The sequence below is a fragment of the Rhinolophus sinicus genome, linkage group LG16 (assembly GCF_036562045.2).
Source record: "Rhinolophus sinicus isolate RSC01 linkage group LG16, ASM3656204v1, whole genome shotgun sequence".
Lineage (NCBI taxonomy): Eukaryota > Metazoa > Chordata > Mammalia > Chiroptera > Rhinolophidae > Rhinolophus > Rhinolophus sinicus.
This window is the reverse complement of record NC_133765.1, coordinates 7,279,214-7,298,149: the sequence shown is the minus strand read 5'-3', so window position 1 is coordinate 7,298,149 and position 18,936 is coordinate 7,279,214. Positions and strand designations below refer to the sequence as shown.

General features: G+C 40.5%; 1 protein-coding gene across 1 annotated transcript in view; it reads right to left on the bottom strand.

The window, feature by feature from the left end:
* Nucleotides 1–330: 330 nt before the first annotated feature.
* Nucleotides 331–18,936, bottom strand: part of LOC109438897 (opioid-binding protein/cell adhesion molecule) — a 581,752-nt gene continuing 563,146 nt past the window's right edge. The window contains exon 9 of the mRNA XM_074321787.1: nucleotides 331–5,984. Coding sequence (XP_074177888.1) covers nucleotides 5,884–5,984 — 101 coding nt within the window. The 3' untranslated portion in view covers nucleotides 331–5,883. The remainder of the gene's footprint in view (nucleotides 5,985–18,936) is intronic.

The following is an 18,936-nucleotide window of genomic DNA, read 5'->3' as shown; positions in this document are numbered from 1 at the left end:
TTGGCAAAGGCCAGTAAATATTTTTTTAGGCTTTGAGACTGCAGCTACATTTTATATTATTTGTAAATGACATAGGTATTTGATATACAGATGTAACACGGAAGACATTTAGAGTGACTTTTTAATGCTGTGTGTGTGTGTGTGTGTGTGTGTGTGTGTGTGAGAGAGAGAGAGAGAGAGAGAGAGAGAGAGAGGAGAGAGACTACTCAGTTTTCTGATTGCATATACTCCCCAAAGCCTAAAACACACATATAAAAGGAGCAGTCGACTTCACTTTTCTCCATTCCTCGATATGCAAAGAAATACCCTAATAAACAGTCCCCCCCAAAATTACAAATTTCTTTAAACTTTATTGATACACTGCACAATCACAACCATCTCGTATTCATCCTGAATTAGAAAAGGTTACAACTACAATGTAACATGCACAAAATTCAGGTAGTATATTCACCCTTAATACAATTATTGACAGAAATCAAGTCGTTGATTTTTGAAGGAAAAGATACGGAAGAAAACAAAAGAAAAAAAGAACTCTAGAAGACTGACAAAGTCATATTCTTGTATCATGTGATAAATTTTTAAAGCATTTAGCATAGATTTGTTTTCAGGATAATTGTGAGAATGGGCACACCCATTGTCTGACACAGCTATAATGGCACCATTGATAACTCATATTTTTTTTTAATCTATAGGACTCTGAACTTGACAGATACATTTTCGTACACCCACACATACCTCACAACTGCACTTTACATGTCACAAAAATTTTGAATGATTAAAAATGCTCCCTCTAACTAACACAAGGGCAGCTATTATTACTTATCATTGCTATAATTGATATTCTTATAAATCTGCCAATAACATAGAAAGTGGCCAAGAAAGGATAGTAGACAGTTAACAATCTTTCTTCTCCCACTCAGTGGTGTGGAACAACCGAAATAACTGTGTGCCTTTAAAAGGGCACCACTGAAAGAAACAAAAAGGAACCTCTTTCAAAATACTGGAAATTAGGCTTAGCTGACTACTTTCAGGATGAAGACAATTGTGTCTAATTATGTCCACTCTGCATTCCTTTGGACGCTCCATATTCTGCACCTGAAGCCAAAACTGCATTACGTAGTTCAGCCCGATCTTTTTGCCACATCTTTTAATTACACATCTATTTCTTCCTCTTTTCATTTACTTCTCTTCTCTGAAATAAGAAATGAGGGAAATGAGACTGGCATTTTTATTTGTTTGCTTTTAGCAAGCATTAGGAGTTCTCATCATATGGTATCTTTGAAAATGTTGCCTTCCTAGTTATACACCTGTGAAGTCTTCCTGCAACTATTCAAACTTATTTGTCTTAAAAGAAAAAGACAGGGAATCTTTGGATAATGGGAGGGGAGGCAATTGGGTATAAGTGTGTCTAGGTATAGGCGTGTGCAAAATGAAAACGGAAGATTTTCCTTGTTGGAGGAAAATTGAATTTTACCAAAAAGAAAAATTTTATGCTGCTTCCCCTCATTCCAAAAAGATTAAACTTTGCTTTTCATATATATGTGTATATATGAAATATATGTATGTATACATATACATATACCTATATATGTGTGTGTGTGTGTGTGTGTGTGCACGTGATGGGGGTTAGAGGGTGATTTGAGGGCTGCTTCCAGGCATTGCAAAGCCATTATTTTCTCTGCTGAAGACTCAGAGTGAAATTGGGAAAGATAACCCCACCGCCATATCTCTCCTCACCTTGAGGCATTCCTTCCATCCTTCTACTGATGGGGCTGATGACAACCATACACAACTACAGAGGGACAGACATTCTCAATGGCATTGGAAGCACTCACAAAATTAGGGTATTCAATTTATAGCCACTCCTGTTGCAATGACAGTGATAAGCTCTCTATCTGTCTATCGCCCACCTTGAGGTTCTCTACACTTTTAATTTAAGAGTCCTTTCAACAAAGGTAGACATTGCTAACTCCTCCTTGTTGAGTGCAAAGTGACTGGATTGATGCAGAAACAGATTCTTAAACTCATCCTTGGTTGTGGAATTTCTGGAGTCCCAGAGCGTACTTTCCACCCAGGTTTTGAGAACTAACTATGTGACCTGGAAAATGTATTATCGAGGATGAGGCATGGGTTCAGAGGAAAGAGGCCCAGGCCTCTTCTTGACACAAAGCTTTACCTTTCCTTCTATTCAGTTGAGCAAAATTGCAGCAGAACAACCGTGCACAATGCTCTTGGAATAAAATATGTCCATTCTCCTATATGACTCCCCTCCCCCGGGTAAAACAAGAGTGAGAAAAACTAAACGCACTTGCTTAGACTTGCAGATAACTGTATCAGGCACTTGACATTAAACGTCTCAAAAAGAAGCTTGGCCAAAGCTTTAACACTAGCACTTTTAATGGCATTACTTTGGTGGAACTACATATTAACTTTATTTGGGGAAGGGGAAGGGCTTCAGAGTAACTACATTGCTGAATTCCTCTCACCTAATCTCCTTATTTGGTCTTCTTCCCACGTGGAAAGCCCGTGAAGCACTATGGCTTGCTCAGGGACTTGTTTATTATTTTCTCCTTTACCCCTATCTCCACCCCCCACATTTGCACCTTGAAAAAAATCTGTCCAGCAGGTCTCATCCATCTACCCCCTATAGGTAAAGTTCAAAGAGCATGTGTAAATGTGTATATTGTCTTTAGTGAGCATTTACTGTTCTGTATGCTTCAAAATGTTGGGGAACAGCTACTGTCATACGGAGCTATCCCCACCAAAGTAACCCAAACAACCCCAAAGTTGGGGTATATCTGTTGTGAAGAAGAGCAATTTTCTTTCCCAATGCCCAGTTTCCTTGGGTCTTATTTACTTGGTTTTCTTTTTCTAGACCGATGAGGATTGCCTGTAGGATTTTCCCCCCTCTGAAATGTAGCTGGAATAGGTAACATGGTATTCAGAGGTTCTTCATGGTATCCAGTGGAAGAGGGCAGTTTGGAGCTTTATAGTGACTCTGAGACCCAGCCTTGCTCTGTTCAAAAGGTTCTGGTGATCTTTCTGGCCAAAGGAGAATGGACCCCTTCCTCTAGAACAAGTTTAGAGAACATGTATAGCTTATCCATTTCAAGCACCACGTTCTCCAAGACCACCCACTCCCCACAGCCTGCACATTTACTTTACTCCAAAGTAACACATTTATTATCAGTAGAACACTCAAATGGCACATTTAATTCTCATGTAAAGTCTGATACCAACCCGACTCCAGGTGCTGAATGTAGTGACAGATCTAGACATTGATGTCCAACCTTTAATTATGACTTTGAGCCTGCTCATAATTGTCCCTGGAACTTGGAATCGATACACTGCTTTTGGCATATCATTTATGTTCCCAGAATCTGGCTCCTGGAGGCTCACTAGGAAATGCAGATGTTGGTTTATAGCTGGCAAATGTAATAATAATTTCACTCACACCAGCTCAAACTCTTATGAAAGTGCCTAGGTTTTGTATGCCAGGAAAGCCTAGCCAAAGTTTGTATTTTATGTGTGTGTGTGTGTGTGTGTGTGTATACACCCGAGGTGCCAAAAAATGTATATACATGAGTTGAGTTCATCTTTTGTTTTCAGTATATATTATTACAATTTTAATACAGTTTTTTCCTTTCTAAAAATGTGTATACATTTTTTGCACCCTCTGTGTGTACACACACACACACACACACACACATACATGTAACATTTAACATTTTTTAGTTTAGACCTGAAAGAGTTTTCCAACTGAGGCAGGGCATGTCTGTGAGATAGTCATTGTTGATGCTTCTTTCTCATCCTCTCAATAGGTCAGTCCTTGCAGCGCAGGTCAAGAGGTGCACAAACTTGTGCGGTTTTCAATGCAATTCTTTTGGATCATAGGCACCTTTGCTGGATGAGTCCTTCTTGTCCCAGGCGATAATGGAGAAATGTCAGGTCAGCTCTTGTTTACATGTGGCATCTGCTTGAACATGGAGAGCTGAGGGAATTCTTCCCCAAAGCCAGTTGAGAGGCAGCCTGTATCAGAGGAAATTGTGTGTCACTTACACTTTCCCCCTTCTGTTTGCAGTGTTGTATTAATCAAGTGCTTAGAAATTAAGTCAGTTGCTCAAGTGCCCTCAGCTCAGAAGAGTTTCCTGAAACAAATACCAGAGTTGTCAACACACCTGCCATGTAATTGGTGTCATCAGCTTTCTACTGGATAGTTTTCAAACAGATTAAACTAAAACTGGAGCAAAGAGGAGACAATGGCTGAAATCATCAGACTCAGACTGATGGACTGCTTTCTTCACATTCCACAGAGAGATGTGTGTGTGTGTGTGTATTTTGTTTTGTTTTGTTTTTATTTCTTTTTTTCACCATCTTGCTATTAAGAGAAGCCAGCAATGGAATGAGTCCCACAGGTTCCTGACATACACTTTCTTGAAAGGCTGAGAGAAGCATGAAAGTTGGCACCTTAGTCCTTCAAGTGTGAAAGAAAAACAGAAAAACAAAACAAAACAAACAAATAAACAAAAAGCTGCAACAACAACAAAAAACCCCAAAACAATACTAATCAAGGCCTTCCCAGGGCTGATCTGCTTCCCAAGAAGAAGTTTTAGAAAACACAGTCTCTTCTGGGAATAGTGAGTGACCGATCATTACATTGCTACTTTGGTCCATCTGCTAACGGGCGTCTACTTTGGGGAGATGGGATACCACGTTCCAAAGAGTCCATGACATATTGCTTTTCTATGTTGTTAGCCTGTGAGATCACTGGCTTTCATTTGAGAAGCTGATACATAGTTTTGTAGATGCCAATGTCTGTTGAAGGTAGAGGAAAAATGAATACAATAGAATAGACACAATATAATTAGACATTAATATGGTGATGAATTGATAGTGAGTAGTGGGAAAAGAAATAGAAAAAAGTGTTAGATAATTACATTGATAGATTGATAAGTAGAGTAAATAGATTGCTGGAGAGGACGATGGGTGGGTAGATAATTGAATGGAGAGATAAATCAGACAATTGAGTAGACGGATAACCATATGATTACTTTGATAAATAGCGTGATAAAACCCAAATAATCAGCCATCTAGGAATCATTTTTTATGAGTTGAACAGCATTTTTAAAGAGAATTACTATTCGCAAAATGCCTCCCCCATTTTGGTCATTTGACTTCTAAATTGTCAGTGTTGGGTTGTGTGAATAGCCCCAAACCTCTAATCTCTGTAGCTGGTGAGGAACACGAATAGGACAGAGTAGCCAGAGAAAATGGCAAAATTATACATATATATATCGTGCGATAACGTCCCAGAAAGAAAGGATGTGAACTCCAATGCAATTAGATAATAATAAACATGGAGATAGGAATATGTACATTGTAATCAGGAAAATGTGTCAAAGCTTAGAAGACACAGATAATAGGACACTTGGATATAACTCTTGCTGTGCACTACATTATAAGTCAAGTTGTGTCTTTAGGGTGTTAATCACGAGGCACGTTTTTTTGCCCAAATGGAGCTTATGTTTTAGTGTGGTGGGGAGGAGAGATTGGTGGGGGTGACAATGGGGAGGGAAGCAGAGGAAAGGGAAGGGCCAGGTAGCAGGAACACTTTTGGACACACCAATGAATGATTATCCTACACACAGTAGAACCCTGTCCACCCCTCCCCCAACCCCACTCATTTAACCTGGAAAATAAAAGTCAAAGAAAAGAAAACAACTCCCCCCGCCAAAAATAAAAATAAAAAATAAATAAAAAATCAAGAAGAATGACAGAAACAAACAAACAAAAAGAAGCCCAAACTGTTTTGCCCTCCGCAGTGCAGATTAAAGTCTGTGATATGGAGAAGCAGGCGTTGCTCAGAGAACCTATGTTTTCTTATCAAAACTTGATGAAGAAGTGGACAAAGAGCGTCCCTGATAGCCAGAGACAAGCCAGTGCTCTAGAGGCCGAGTTTACACCATCAATGACTGCTCCAGGCCCTGTGTAGGGGAAAGAGAGACAGACCCATTAGCATGCACCCAACGATACCATTCTTATTCCCTGATGAGCAAATATATAGACATGCTTTTCTGTGAGCATTCCCCCACCTTTCACCCCCACCACTGACCCTTCTATGTTTGGACAAGTGGAAAGTTCCCATGAGGAGCATTTAGAAACTCAAAGGAACAAATCAATGGGATGCCTTAGCCACTGCCTGAAACATGGAAGTTAAAAAAATAAAAGGCTAGAAGGAGGAAATGGCAATCAGGCCTATGGGCTGTAAAGTTAGAGCTGCAGAGAGGGCTAAATGATATGGCAGGACTAGATGGCCATTTGATAAGCAGCACCTCTAACTGTGTTTTGTCTTTGGAGACAACATTCTGGACAGACAGGGATGAGAGTGGAAAGGATAGGCATTAGGGGCAGGAGAGAGTCCAGAATGGCGACAAGCAGGGGGAGGGAAGGAGGAGAAAGGAACGGAAAGATTTTGTGAGCAACGTTTTGTGAGGAGTCTAGGTGTTGATGTGGCAGACTTTCCATCCGGTGTCACTTAGGTGTCGTGGAGGTTCCTCCTGAGGTAGCTGAGGGAGAGTGAATAATGCTAAAGACTGTGATTGGGTTTATCCAGTGGTGTCTCTCCAAAAGCAGCCAATCAGCCTTTCGAATCCAAACTGCCACCAATAATTCAGCCTGAAGGAGTTCTCCCTGTAGCACTGTCTCTCCTGATCCCTCCCTCTGCACCTTTGCACAGCCCTAGTGAATAACTCACATTCCATGGAGGAAGACCTCCAATCACAAGCACTATCCTTTTCCTTTCAGCCGTTGTCCTTGAGAAGACAAACCATGGGAAGTAATATTGCTCTAGCCTGCTCCAAGGGCCCAAGAAAGATGTGTCAGTGTGTAACTCTGCCTCTGTTCTCTTCTCACTTTATTTGCAAGCCATAAGAATGTGGGGTCATAAGCAAGACCAGTAGCTAGCAAGCAGAGAGTATTCCAGGGACAGCAAAAGTAAGTACAAGCCAAGGGATTAGAAGCCATGGAGAGGCATTCCCATAGGGCCAGTAACAAAAGGAAGGGGTTGCAGGCGAGACTAGCTTGCCTCCTTTACCTTTTCAAACCAGGATTATGCTGTCTTTTTAGAAGTAAACTAGTGTATTGGAAGTGAGCATGACTACTTTTAAAAGCAGAGACGGTGCGGGGTCTCCTCAGATAGGACCCAATCAATTGGCTTGCTTGTCAACCTAATGGCATGGATCTGTGCCTTGCCTAGGAAAGGACGGATGCTAATCTTTGCGTAGGGAAGTACAGGTCTCTCACTTGAGCAGTGAGCATTCAACTGTTCCAACTTCAGGGATTTCAACATGGATAACTTCTCTTCCTCTGATTTACAATGTGCACAATTCTCTTATTGACTAAAAATTCATTTGTACATGATAGCTTAAGAGTCTAGCTCATATATCTCTGCATTTTTGTTATAGAGTATTTACAGACAAGGGCAGGATAAATGCCCTAGCTCAGTGCTACGATCTCCATGAAGGCTCCATAAATATTTATGGAAAGTAGCCTGACTCTGGGGCCTCCATCAGTCCAGACATATATCCTAAGGAATCATACTGGCCTACAGAATATACTGAGTTGGAAAATGCTTAAGTTAAAGCTCAGTGTAATTTTCTATAATGTTTTGTGGAAAAGATAAATGATTTAGAATTGTAAATGAGTTGATAAAAAATGAGCAATATAGATTTGTAAAACCCATGCTTCTTTAAGAGTATCTTTCATTAAAAATATATACACATATATGTATGTATGTATATATATATATGAGGTGTGATCAAAAAATACGGTGAATGTTTAAATATAAACAAATTTATTACAGTAAAAAACATATTGCCATTAATCCCCCTCAAAATACACCCCCTGCTTCAGACACACTTATCCCATTGTTCTTGCCACTTTCTGAAGCAGTTCTGAAAGTCCTCTTTCGTGAGTGTCTTCAGTTGTTCTGTTGTGGCTGCCTTGATGTCCTGAATCAATTAAACATGTTTACCTTTCATGGTCATTTTGACTTTGGGGAAGAGCAAGAAGTCACAGGGTGAAATATCCAGTGAATAAGGTGAGTGAGGACATACCATAATGCTTTTGAGAGAAATTACCATACCAGAAGCAATGTTTGACACGGAGCATTGTCATAAGGGAGGATGAAACAGTTTGCCCATTTCTCAGGCTGTTTTCTACACACATCACCACCTTTTAAACTCTCTAATAAATCCTTATAATGTTCAGAGTTCACTGTAGTGTCCCTTAGTACAAACTCAGCTCACACAATTCCATCCATGTCAAAAAACACAATTAATATCACTTTGATGTTAGATCTTGACTGATGCTCTTTTTTCACACAAGGAGAACTGGGTGATTTCCACTGAGAACTCTGAACCTTGGTCTCAAGGTCATGACCATAGACCCAAGTTTCATCTCCCATGATGCTGTACCTTAAAAGGCTGGAATCTGAAGGAGCACGGTCGCACAACTCCAACGGAACTGACTAATGCTGCTGCTTTTGTTCGACAGTCCACATGCGCGGAACAAATTTTGCACTCACTCCCCTCATATTCAAATCTGTTGTTAAAATATTCTGAATGGAACCACAAGGGATGTTCAGATTCTCAGAAATTTCCCCAATAGTCAATCTTCTGTTTGATCGAATCATTTTGCTTACTCTTTCAATATTCTCTTGGGTTTTTGATGTTGAAGGACGTCCAGATCTTTCCTTGTTTTCAATCGCTTCACAACATTATGAAATCACTCGAACCACGTGTAAATCGTCTTCATGGTCACTGCAGCATCACCGTAAACTAATTTTAACATGTCATATGTTTTTTTAGCACTTTTTTGCAGTTTGAAACAAAATTTAATGTTAATGCGCTGTTCGTGATCCATGATTTACAGCACACTTTAAAACACACCTCTCAACCATAGCTCACTCCCAACTGACTTCACTGAACGAGTTGAAACTTATTACACACTGTTACTAAGGTTCGACGTGCCACTTCCCATATTGAAGATCCCTGCCTTTCCATTGGATGGTACTGGGCAGCAGCATTCACCGTAGTTTTTGATCACATACATATGACACATTGAACTAGTTATGTGTGTGTGTGTGTGTGTGTGTGCGCGCGCGCACGTGCATGTGTGTGTGTGGTATGATGTGTGTCTTCATGTAATTCACTGTGTTGATGGTAGCTTAAGAAACAATTGAGACTCTAATAAGTTCTACTCTAGGGAGACCGAGGTCTTCATGTAGGAATAACTTTATTTCAAGTTCTACCAGTGAGCTTCAGCATTCCTTGCTACATACACCATGCTACAGCACAAGGTTGCATATTGCTAAAACAGAAGAAGATAAATATATAACAAAGCAAAGCATCAAAGGATGATATATGGAGAGAAAAGGGGGCATCATAAAGAGAAATGTGTCTCGTGGAGTGTGGCAGTTGCAATAAGAGGTTCAGTGTTGGTCAGGCAGGAGCTTCACAGCCACAGTTTAGCTACAGTTGAGTGGTCCAAAGAGTAGAAACCAGGAAGGTAACTTAGTGGATATAGAGGCTGCTCAGTTTGCTCGGGATGATAATGATAACACATATTCATATTGTGCTCTTTATGTGACAAGCATGATTCTAAATGCTAAATATCTATTAACTCATTTAATCTTCACAAAACCCTCTGAGCCATGTACTATTGGCATTCCCATTATATTAATAGGGAAACTGAAGAACAGAACAGTCAAGTACTTTGCCCATGGTCACACAACTTATACACCTAGAGTTAGATTAGATTTGAGTCACTCTGTCCACAGAGTCAGTGCCCTTGATTCTTATAACTCTACTTCCTTTCTATGGAAAATAATTCTTTGTGAATGTTTTCCAGGGACCAAATCATCATGTGATGAGAGGAATAATGGACTGGGAATCTGGAGATTTAATTTTTCTACGTGAGTCTGCTTCTCCCAAGCTGAGTGACATCCTCTCTCTGGTCTTGGTTCTCCCATCTACAAAATGAAAGGAGGCTGGGATTGATGATCTCTAAGGCTCTTCTTTTATTTGCAATCTGAATTATTGTATAAATGCAAATCCTACATCTGGTGCTAGAAGGGACAGCTTGTGAGCAGCCAGATGGTCTTTTCCAGTAGGTACGAAACCATCACCACTCTAGCTTTTTGCACCTCTGCTTATCACAACCTCTTGAGTTAGTAACAGGGTATAAAACATTCCTAGACTGCAAGGTTTCCTTCTCTGTGGCTCGTTTTCTATGCAGCTTCAGGGTTTCATTCTTTAGCAGGTATAATGAGCCCTGCTTTATTGTATCAGAGGTTGTGGCAATTTAGGGCCAAAGTGCCTTTAGTCAATCAGTCTATGAAATATGGCTGAGCTATCCTGGCCAAGGAGTTAATCTAATCCAGCATGATGGAGATTGAAACTAGCATTGTATTCCTCATACGGATCCTGGACACATTTGAGATTTGGCAGCTGGGCCAAATGTCAGTATAGTGGGGGCCCTACAGGAGAGCTCTCAGGCTTTGATCAGAGCAAGAAAACAATGCTTCACATCTGTGTACCACTTTCTAGGTTGGAGGAATGTGAGACAAAAGCCACCAGAAATGAATGGCTTCTTTAATTGAATCTTTACAGCAACCCTGATTCTATTGGTGAAAGAAAACATCTGAGTGGGTCTCTCCCATTGGGCTTCTGTATGCTCAGGCCACTCACCTGATTAGGCAAATACTTCCATGCACTTTAATGTATAAGGGATGGATTGGCACTGTTTAACTATTTGGTGTGGTACATGATAACGTGGGACCCATTTTTGGCTCCTTAGGCTGGTAGGAGTCTTTTGCAAATGTTAGCTCAAAGATTTGGCTATACAGGTAGACATGATACTTCACCTGAGCTGCACACACGTCTTCAGATGTCAAGTTAAGTATGATTTTCCTATGTCATAATTTGTTTAGATACCAGCTGTATGGACTTCCCTAGGTATTTGGTACCCAAGATAATACTAGTTTTAATTTCAATAAACAGGGTTAAGAATTCAAAAGGTGTTTTCATTCTTATTCTTTTATTTTTTTAGTGGAAGTAGGAAAAATGGTAGAGAAACGTAGTTCATATCACAAACCTAGAAACCTAGGATTTGGATAGGTGAAGCAGGTGTTCAATTATGTGTTCTACTACAGAAAACTAACCCTGTAATGCACCTGGATAAAACACAAGGGTTTGAAGAAAAGATGGGACTGAAAAAAAAGGCTAAGGAGCAGGGGACATGGATGTATAGGTGAGCATACATGTTCTAGGGTAACTGAGAAAGGTTTTCTGCACATACACCCCGCTTGGCCTCACTGCCTTGTTTTTGTGGCCCTAAACATCCTTTGGGGTAAAGTCACTGGCCACTATCAGAGTGTAACTAATGCTGGCAACTTTGCAGTCAGATCAATTTTGGTTTAAATTCTGAATCCGTAGCTTCCCAGCTATGTGATGTTAAAGTCATTTCAGTTTTCTCGTTGAGAATATGCGTGATGATACCGAGTTTACAGAATATTAAAGGATTCAACTGATTTATATCATGTCTAGTACAAAGTAGTCATGTGATCCTGGTAACTGCATCTCAGGTGGTTCCGTGCCTCTCACTTTCCACTTGTTCCTTAAGGCTCATATTGGCTTATGTTGATATTTTCCAAGTATGTTAAACCTGAGGTGAGGTTTTGGTAGGTGACAAAATGTGAGGAGGTGAGATAGGTGAGATCGGAGGGTTAATGTGGAGAGAGGTCATTGACTGTGAGGGCCCTAGAAGGGTGTGGAACACTGAGCAAGAAAATGGGAGCGATCCAAAGCTAAGCTCTGTGGTCACGTCCAAGGGCAAAGAACCAGTCTGCAAGGGTAACAGACCCCAAGGTAGCCTCAAAAAGCCACCGCCGCTCACTCAACAGGTATTTGCTGGGAGTCTGCCATGCATCAGGCTGTGTTTTCAGACTAAGGGTAAATATAGTCTCTGCTTTCACAAAGTGTGTACTCCAGTAGGACCTGGGATACTGTCTGTGCTAGTCTAAATCAATAAACAAACAAATAAATAAATACTTTAAACCCTCACAGATTCTGAAAAGAAACCATTTGAAACTAATAATACAACATCTCTTCCATCTCAGGAATATCTTTCCTGCTGGATCATCTTAAAAGGATTGAGTTCAAGAGAGAGAACTGAATTTGAATTCTGGCTCTGATACTCATCAGTAGAATGCCATTGGACAAGGCAGTCAAGTTCTCTGAATCAGTTATTATTATTATTATTTTTAATGTACAAAACGGGGAGTGGATAGTTTTATCTATCCTCGCAGGGTCGCTCTGAGGATTAATTCAGATGGTAAGATCACAGAGTATAAGTAAAAGATGAATAAATTTAGGTGAATTAGAACCAGAACAATAATTGCTGAACCTTAAAATAGCATCTTTTGGGGGGATCTATTGAAAAAAAACAAAACTGTGCATTTCTTTCTTTTTTCTTTTCATTTTCTGTTATTTTCTTCTTCTCCTTCTTCTTCTTCTTATTATTGGTTTCAGGTGTAAAAGCAACATAATAGTTAGACATTTGCACCCCTCACAATGTGATAACCCCCTCCCCCAAGCTACCACCCCTCTGACATCTTATATACCTGTTGCAATACCATTGACTATCTTCCTTATGCTGTGCTCCACCTCCCACCTCCCATGGAATATATATATATATAATTATAGTTATATATAATTATAATTGACATGCAGTATTATTCTACTTCAACTTCAGTTGTACAGTGCATTGGTCAGGCGTCTATACAGTCTACACATATGAAGTGATCCCCTTGATTAAGTGCCCACCTGACACCTTATGTTATCTACAACATTGTTGATTATATTCCCCATACTGTATTTCATATCCCCATGACTATATGTGTCTACCAATTTGCACTTTCTAATCCCTTCACCTTCTCCTCAATCCCCTCGCCCCTCCCATCTACGAATCAACATTTTTTAAATATATCTCTGAGTCTATTTCTATTTTGTTTGCTCATTTATTCTGTTCTTTAGATTCCACATATAAGTGAGATCATATGGTATTTGTCTTTATCAGTTTGACTTATTTCACTCAGCATAATAATAAAAAAAGAAATACAAATTGGTGGTTACAAAATAGTCATGAGGATGTAAAGTACAGCACAGAGAATAGAGTCAATACTGTTGCAACAACTATGCATAGTGCCAGGTGGGTGCTAGACTACTCAGTGGATCACTGCATAAATCATATAAATGTCTAACCACTATGCTGAACACCTGAAACTAATATAAAATAATATTGAATGTCAACTGGAATTGAAAAATAAATAAATACATTTTTAAAATCTTAAAACAATAACAACAACCCTGTGCAATACTAGGTTCTCAAAGGTAATACCAGATGAAAGCAAACTTGGCTATGGCTAGCAATAAAGTGACCTGGTGTCTCCTGAAAATATCTGAGGAGGCTGCCAACCACAGATAACGGCTTCCTAAGGAAGGCTAGTTCTTCTGAGAAAGTGTGTTAAGAAGCCCAACTCTTTCTCTAGGCAAATGCCACGTGTAAGGAATCTTTATTAATAGCTAACAATGACTCAATTTGGTTAGGATGGCTGTTACAAAAATCAGGTTTAATGAAATATGTTTCAGGGATAAATTGAAAGTGGGAACATAAAATCACACCCTTTCCCCTCATTCTAGTCTGTCCACCTTCACCCATTTCAATGCTAAATGTTAATTGTTTCCTTCATGCCTAAAGTTGAGCATATTTGAATATTAAAGCTTAAGTGATGATGCAAAGCCACAAAACAAACTGTGAATGACAACAGTGACAACAACAAAATACCTTGGGGACAGAGATGCAGACAAAAATAAGTTAGTCTTCGGCAGACAGAAAGAAGAGAGAGACAGCCTTAGCCATGATCACGGGATAAATGTCAGAAATTGTAAATGGTATAAAGGTCAATTGGTGCATGTGCTCTGGGCCAGAGGGAAGAAAGCTGTTATGGCTACGAGGGGATCTCAGCGCAGGTAAGAAAAATACATTAAGAAACAGACAAACAAACAAATAAATAAACTAAAACCTACTTTGGAGAAGCTACATATTTTGTTAAAATACATATACTAAATATTAGATTTTTGAAAAGTAAATTTGGTTGAGGGCTTAAATATGGAATTAACATGCAGAACTGCCAATTGTGGAACTGAGTTTGCTGCTGCATTCACGGCGTGGCTGGTCATCCTCTGGAGGAGCAGGTATTGAGAATCAAAGTACTCAAACTCAGCACAAAGCTTGTAGAAAAATATGTAAGCTTACTGATGAGCTCCTGCCTTCTAAGAGATTTGGAAGTGTCAAAATGAAGTGTGCATTACAAGCGATGAAGTTATTGAAATGTGTGACCATTTTTCGCTTCCATGATTGCAATGAAAATATGGCGTGGTTCTTCAGCAACAGTAGACTGTATACCTGTCATTCTATTAAAATAGCAGCTGGTAGGGTGATCACATTAAAAAAAAAGAAAAAGAGAAAAAAATCCCATAGGCAAGTTGAATTGGTGGTAGCACAGTGAGACCAATGAAATATCTGAAGTCTAAGAAGATACAGTTTTGTTCTGAAATTTCAATAGGTTTTATAAGTATAAATATGAACTATGTGACCTTCCTAATGAAGAACCAAAAGGATAATGATGTTCTTGGTGATTAAAAGAGGAGCAAGGAAATCTAATTAGAGGATGTACGCGTTACACTTGTTGATGAAACATAAGCCTATTTTCATCAGTGCCACTGATGAAGGCGCATCATTCCCCTTCAAAGGGAACTTTCCCTCCATTGTCTTTAATTACAGCAGAAAACATGGCACTATGTTTTTTTACAAGGAAGATTAACTGGGCTTTGCAGAGCAAAGAAGACAAGAAGACATGCGGATAAAGAAGCACAGAAAGGCAGCCATCTTTGTTGTGTTGCCTTTAGCATTCCCTGTTTTGTGCTTACCACAAAGACAAAAGTTTAAGAAGTTAATATCAGAAGTTAATTCAAATCTGCCAGCTCATCAGAAACCTGAAAAAGACAAGACTGTAGTCTATGCTGAACCATAAGCTTGTGTGTGTGTGTGTGTGTGTGTGTGTGTGTGTGCTGACATCAGCATACCCTGAATGCTCAGTGTTAAATTCTAAATGCTTAGGCTAATAGCCAGATGTCAATGATTCAGATACAGGAGGGTGGGGGTGCGAGGGAATGACAAGGAACCTCATCAGAAATGAAATGTGAAATGTCTGCATATTTTTTTCTAATATGTTGACAGTTTGCAGGTTTGGGAAAATACAAATGATTACACTGCTGTCATCAGCCAAAAGCAATGGTATGTCTCTCTGATTCATCCCCTCCCACCTGGATTTAAATTGTGAATTTGGAAAATAAAAATCATATACGTTATCAGCAGGAAATGGACAAATGTGCAGCTTTTGATGCCTCTGCAAGAAGAAATCATTTGATGAATGTCTTTCTAAATAGTAAATTAGAATGTTTGATACAGTCTCACTCACAAGACCCATGGGGAAGGGGGGGGGCACCTAAATTTCAAATAAGAACTGAGAGGCTGGAATGCAAGGGAGAGTGGTAGAGAATAGTGATTTGGTTTCCCTGGGAAGAGAAGATTACAAATCCTTCTGAGTATTTGTGTTTTCATTGGTGAGTATTTGTGTTTTCATTGGTTAGTCAAGGGTTTCATACTGTATAGAGGCTATAACTGATGCCTCCATTGACTGAAAGAAATGTTTTTTAATTCAACAAATGTTTACTAGGTAACAACCATTGAAAAATACAATATTACATCCTTTAAGTGCAGAAACAAATACAATCAAAATAGCAGCCTAAGGGTAAGTGACCATGAGAGCCCAAGAGATGAAGTGAGTGACTTTTCAGTGGGGTTCAGAAATACATTATGGATGGGGTAACATTGAGCACAACCTCAAAGTATAAGTATGACTTTATCAGGCAGTAAATAGGGCAAAGGTTTCCTTCTGTGACCCTACAACACACTGGAAGAAATAGTATATGTACGGGTTAGAAAAAACATGGGATTAAGATAACACAGACCTTGCTCTTGCCACTTCCTTCTTTGGTAGAATTCCTATCTGTAGAAATTCAGTAACATCACTTACATTCTCTGAGCTCCAGGCTCTTCCTCTGTGAAGTGGAAATGATAACAGTACCTACCTCAGAGGGTTGGTTCTCAGCTCTCTAAAGCTATGTCCGGCTGACATTAATAGCTAGTAGCTTTTTCATTCCTCCTGCATAGCACTCATTATATTCTATCCTTCTACTGTAATTATCTATTGACTTGTTTGTACAAGGTTGGAAACTTTGATCCTCTTTGTATTCAAATGGATGGGTGGATGGGAAAAGGCAAAGCAGCATGGTCAGAGGCGTCAATGAGTAATGGGGTCTGGTGTTCTAGGGCACAGGGTGGTTTAGCCTGCTGAGTACATAGAAGGCAGCAGGGGAAATTGAAGCTATAAGGGCAATTGATCTCACAGCAAGAACAGACCTCTTGGCCATGCTTTCCTGGTAGGCAGTTTTCAGCATGGTGTGAACAGATTCATTCTGAGTTTTGGAGAGTTCACTTGTTGCCGCAGTGGCAGATTGGAGAGGGATTACCAAAGACGAGGGAACCAGCAAGAGAATACAGTAATTGTTCAGGGGAGATACTTGCTGCTGTGTGAGTGAGAATGGAAGGGAGGGCGGGCAGTTGAGGGGAAGGGCTGTGGTCTGCTTGCTAGGCCTTGCTGGCTAATAGGTGTAAGGGGCGAAGAAGAGGAAGAAGTCAAAATGCCTCTTGACATTGTAGTGAGAGTGTATAGGTGCACAGGTAAGGTATACATCGGAATGGGAGGGATGCCTGGGAGAGAAAGACTGAGAGTGAGACCTCTATGGGACGTTCAAGTAGGTAGAGTGGTTTGTAGCTCAGAATTAAGGAGAGCACTGGAGATACAGACGTGGGAGTTACCAAACTATTGCTCAGAGGTTAGAGAGCTTCAGTGTGCATAAGGTCTCCTTGGAGAGCTTGCTTAAAAAGTATATTCTCACAACTTTCCCTGGATATTTTTATTAAATGGGTCTGGGGCAAAGACCATGAATCTGCATATTTAAAGCATCTGAAGTAAGTGTAGTGTAATACAGGCTAAGATATTACTCTGTAAGGTGTTGAAGACATGGAAGACCCCTTCTCCTCTCACTGAAACATTCTCCTGGGGCAGACTTATGGGGCAGGTAGTGGAGGAGCTAGAAGCAGCCTGAGATAGAATGGAAAGAAGCAAGTCACCCCACAGTTATGTCACAGAGATTAGAAGTGGGATGTTGAGGAGCCAAGGGTAGGTCTGGAACTGAAATGAGGCTCAGTGTTAGGAGGGAGCAGAGCATGATAGGGTGAGGTGTGAATGGACCTGGAGGAAGCGGGGATGGCCAACACTGGTCCTCCCTTTCAGAGCATTGGAGGTGAAGGGAAGAGACACTGTAGGATAGTTCATGGATGGTATGCTCAGGAGCCCACCCAGACTCCTTGGGCCCACAACTCAGGTCTCACCTGAACATATTTGGACACCTTAGTAAAGGAGTGGAGGCAGGAGTGTGTTGGTAGAGATGGGAGGTATGAAGGCAGGGGTTCTGAGCAGTCTGCCTACCAGTACCAGTGGGGTGCACGGGGGAGGAGGTCAGCAAAGGGTGGAAAATGAAAGGAGATGGTCAGTGCTGCTTCTAGTTAAAGAAAATCCTGTTTGAAGAGCCAGACTGATATGTGTATTTATTCTGGAGGAATGGCCATTATCCAAAGAAAACATAGATCCTGTCCTCGTAGTGTCCAGGGGCTGCTTGAAATAGGCTGTAGTATAGCTGCTCTGAAGGGGCTGAGGATTTGCCTGAAGAAAAATTTCAGAGCCCAGATGTTGCCTTAACTGGAGTGTTTTGCCATTTTCATTTGCAAAGACAAGATTTCTATGAGTTGTCCTTTCTCCTGATACTTAACTCTTAATGTAACTAATTTACGTCGCTATGATTTCACAGATAAAATGTGAGAAATCTGTTTTTCTCTCTGCAGCATCCCCCCTCCTTTCTGGCTTTGTTTGTGTTCCCTGCCCCTCTCCCCTGCCAGTTCCAGTAATCCAAGCGTTTATATGGCTCATTAAGCGCATTACACTCTCTGCAATGCCGGATGTAATCAGGTTCAGAATCTTCCCTCATTGCACTCTAAGGACAGAGGGATGGGGCCTCTTGCTCAAGACCCAGTGGAGGCAATGTGGGTTGGCAAGTTGAGAGAAAGTGAAACGCTTCTGAGAGAGGCAGAGCTGTGGCTTAGGAAGCCAAACCTGGTCATCCGCCTGCAGCATGCCGGCTGGCAAGACTTCAAGATGCCAGGGTTCCAGGTGGGCCTTCAAATGGCTGCATCCACTTGATAAAGCTTACAGACACTTAGAGCAAGCTGCTTTTTAATAACACAGGGTTAGGGGTGATATGTTTTAGAGATCTGTTGCTTACCCTATTTTCCCATTGTTTTTTTTTCATCAGAATATACACTTAGAAAGCTGAAAAAAAAGCTGGAGTCCAGCTTGTGTTGTTCTATATTTTTATAGTCAAACCATGAAACAGAGGAGCCATAGTTTGTCTGTAGCAGAGTGAGGACTAGAATCCAGTTTTCCTTGCTCGTAATACTGTCTCTCTCTCTACACTATGCTGCCTTTCCAGTGCCTGAAGTTGCACAGGGCTAAGAAAACACACACACTAAAAATGCTTCACTGAGTTGGCACACTGCCTGGGTGACCTATCCTGTCTGTGTAGCTTTTCAAGGGGGGCAACAGATGTACAACCTCTGACTTATCACTGAGTA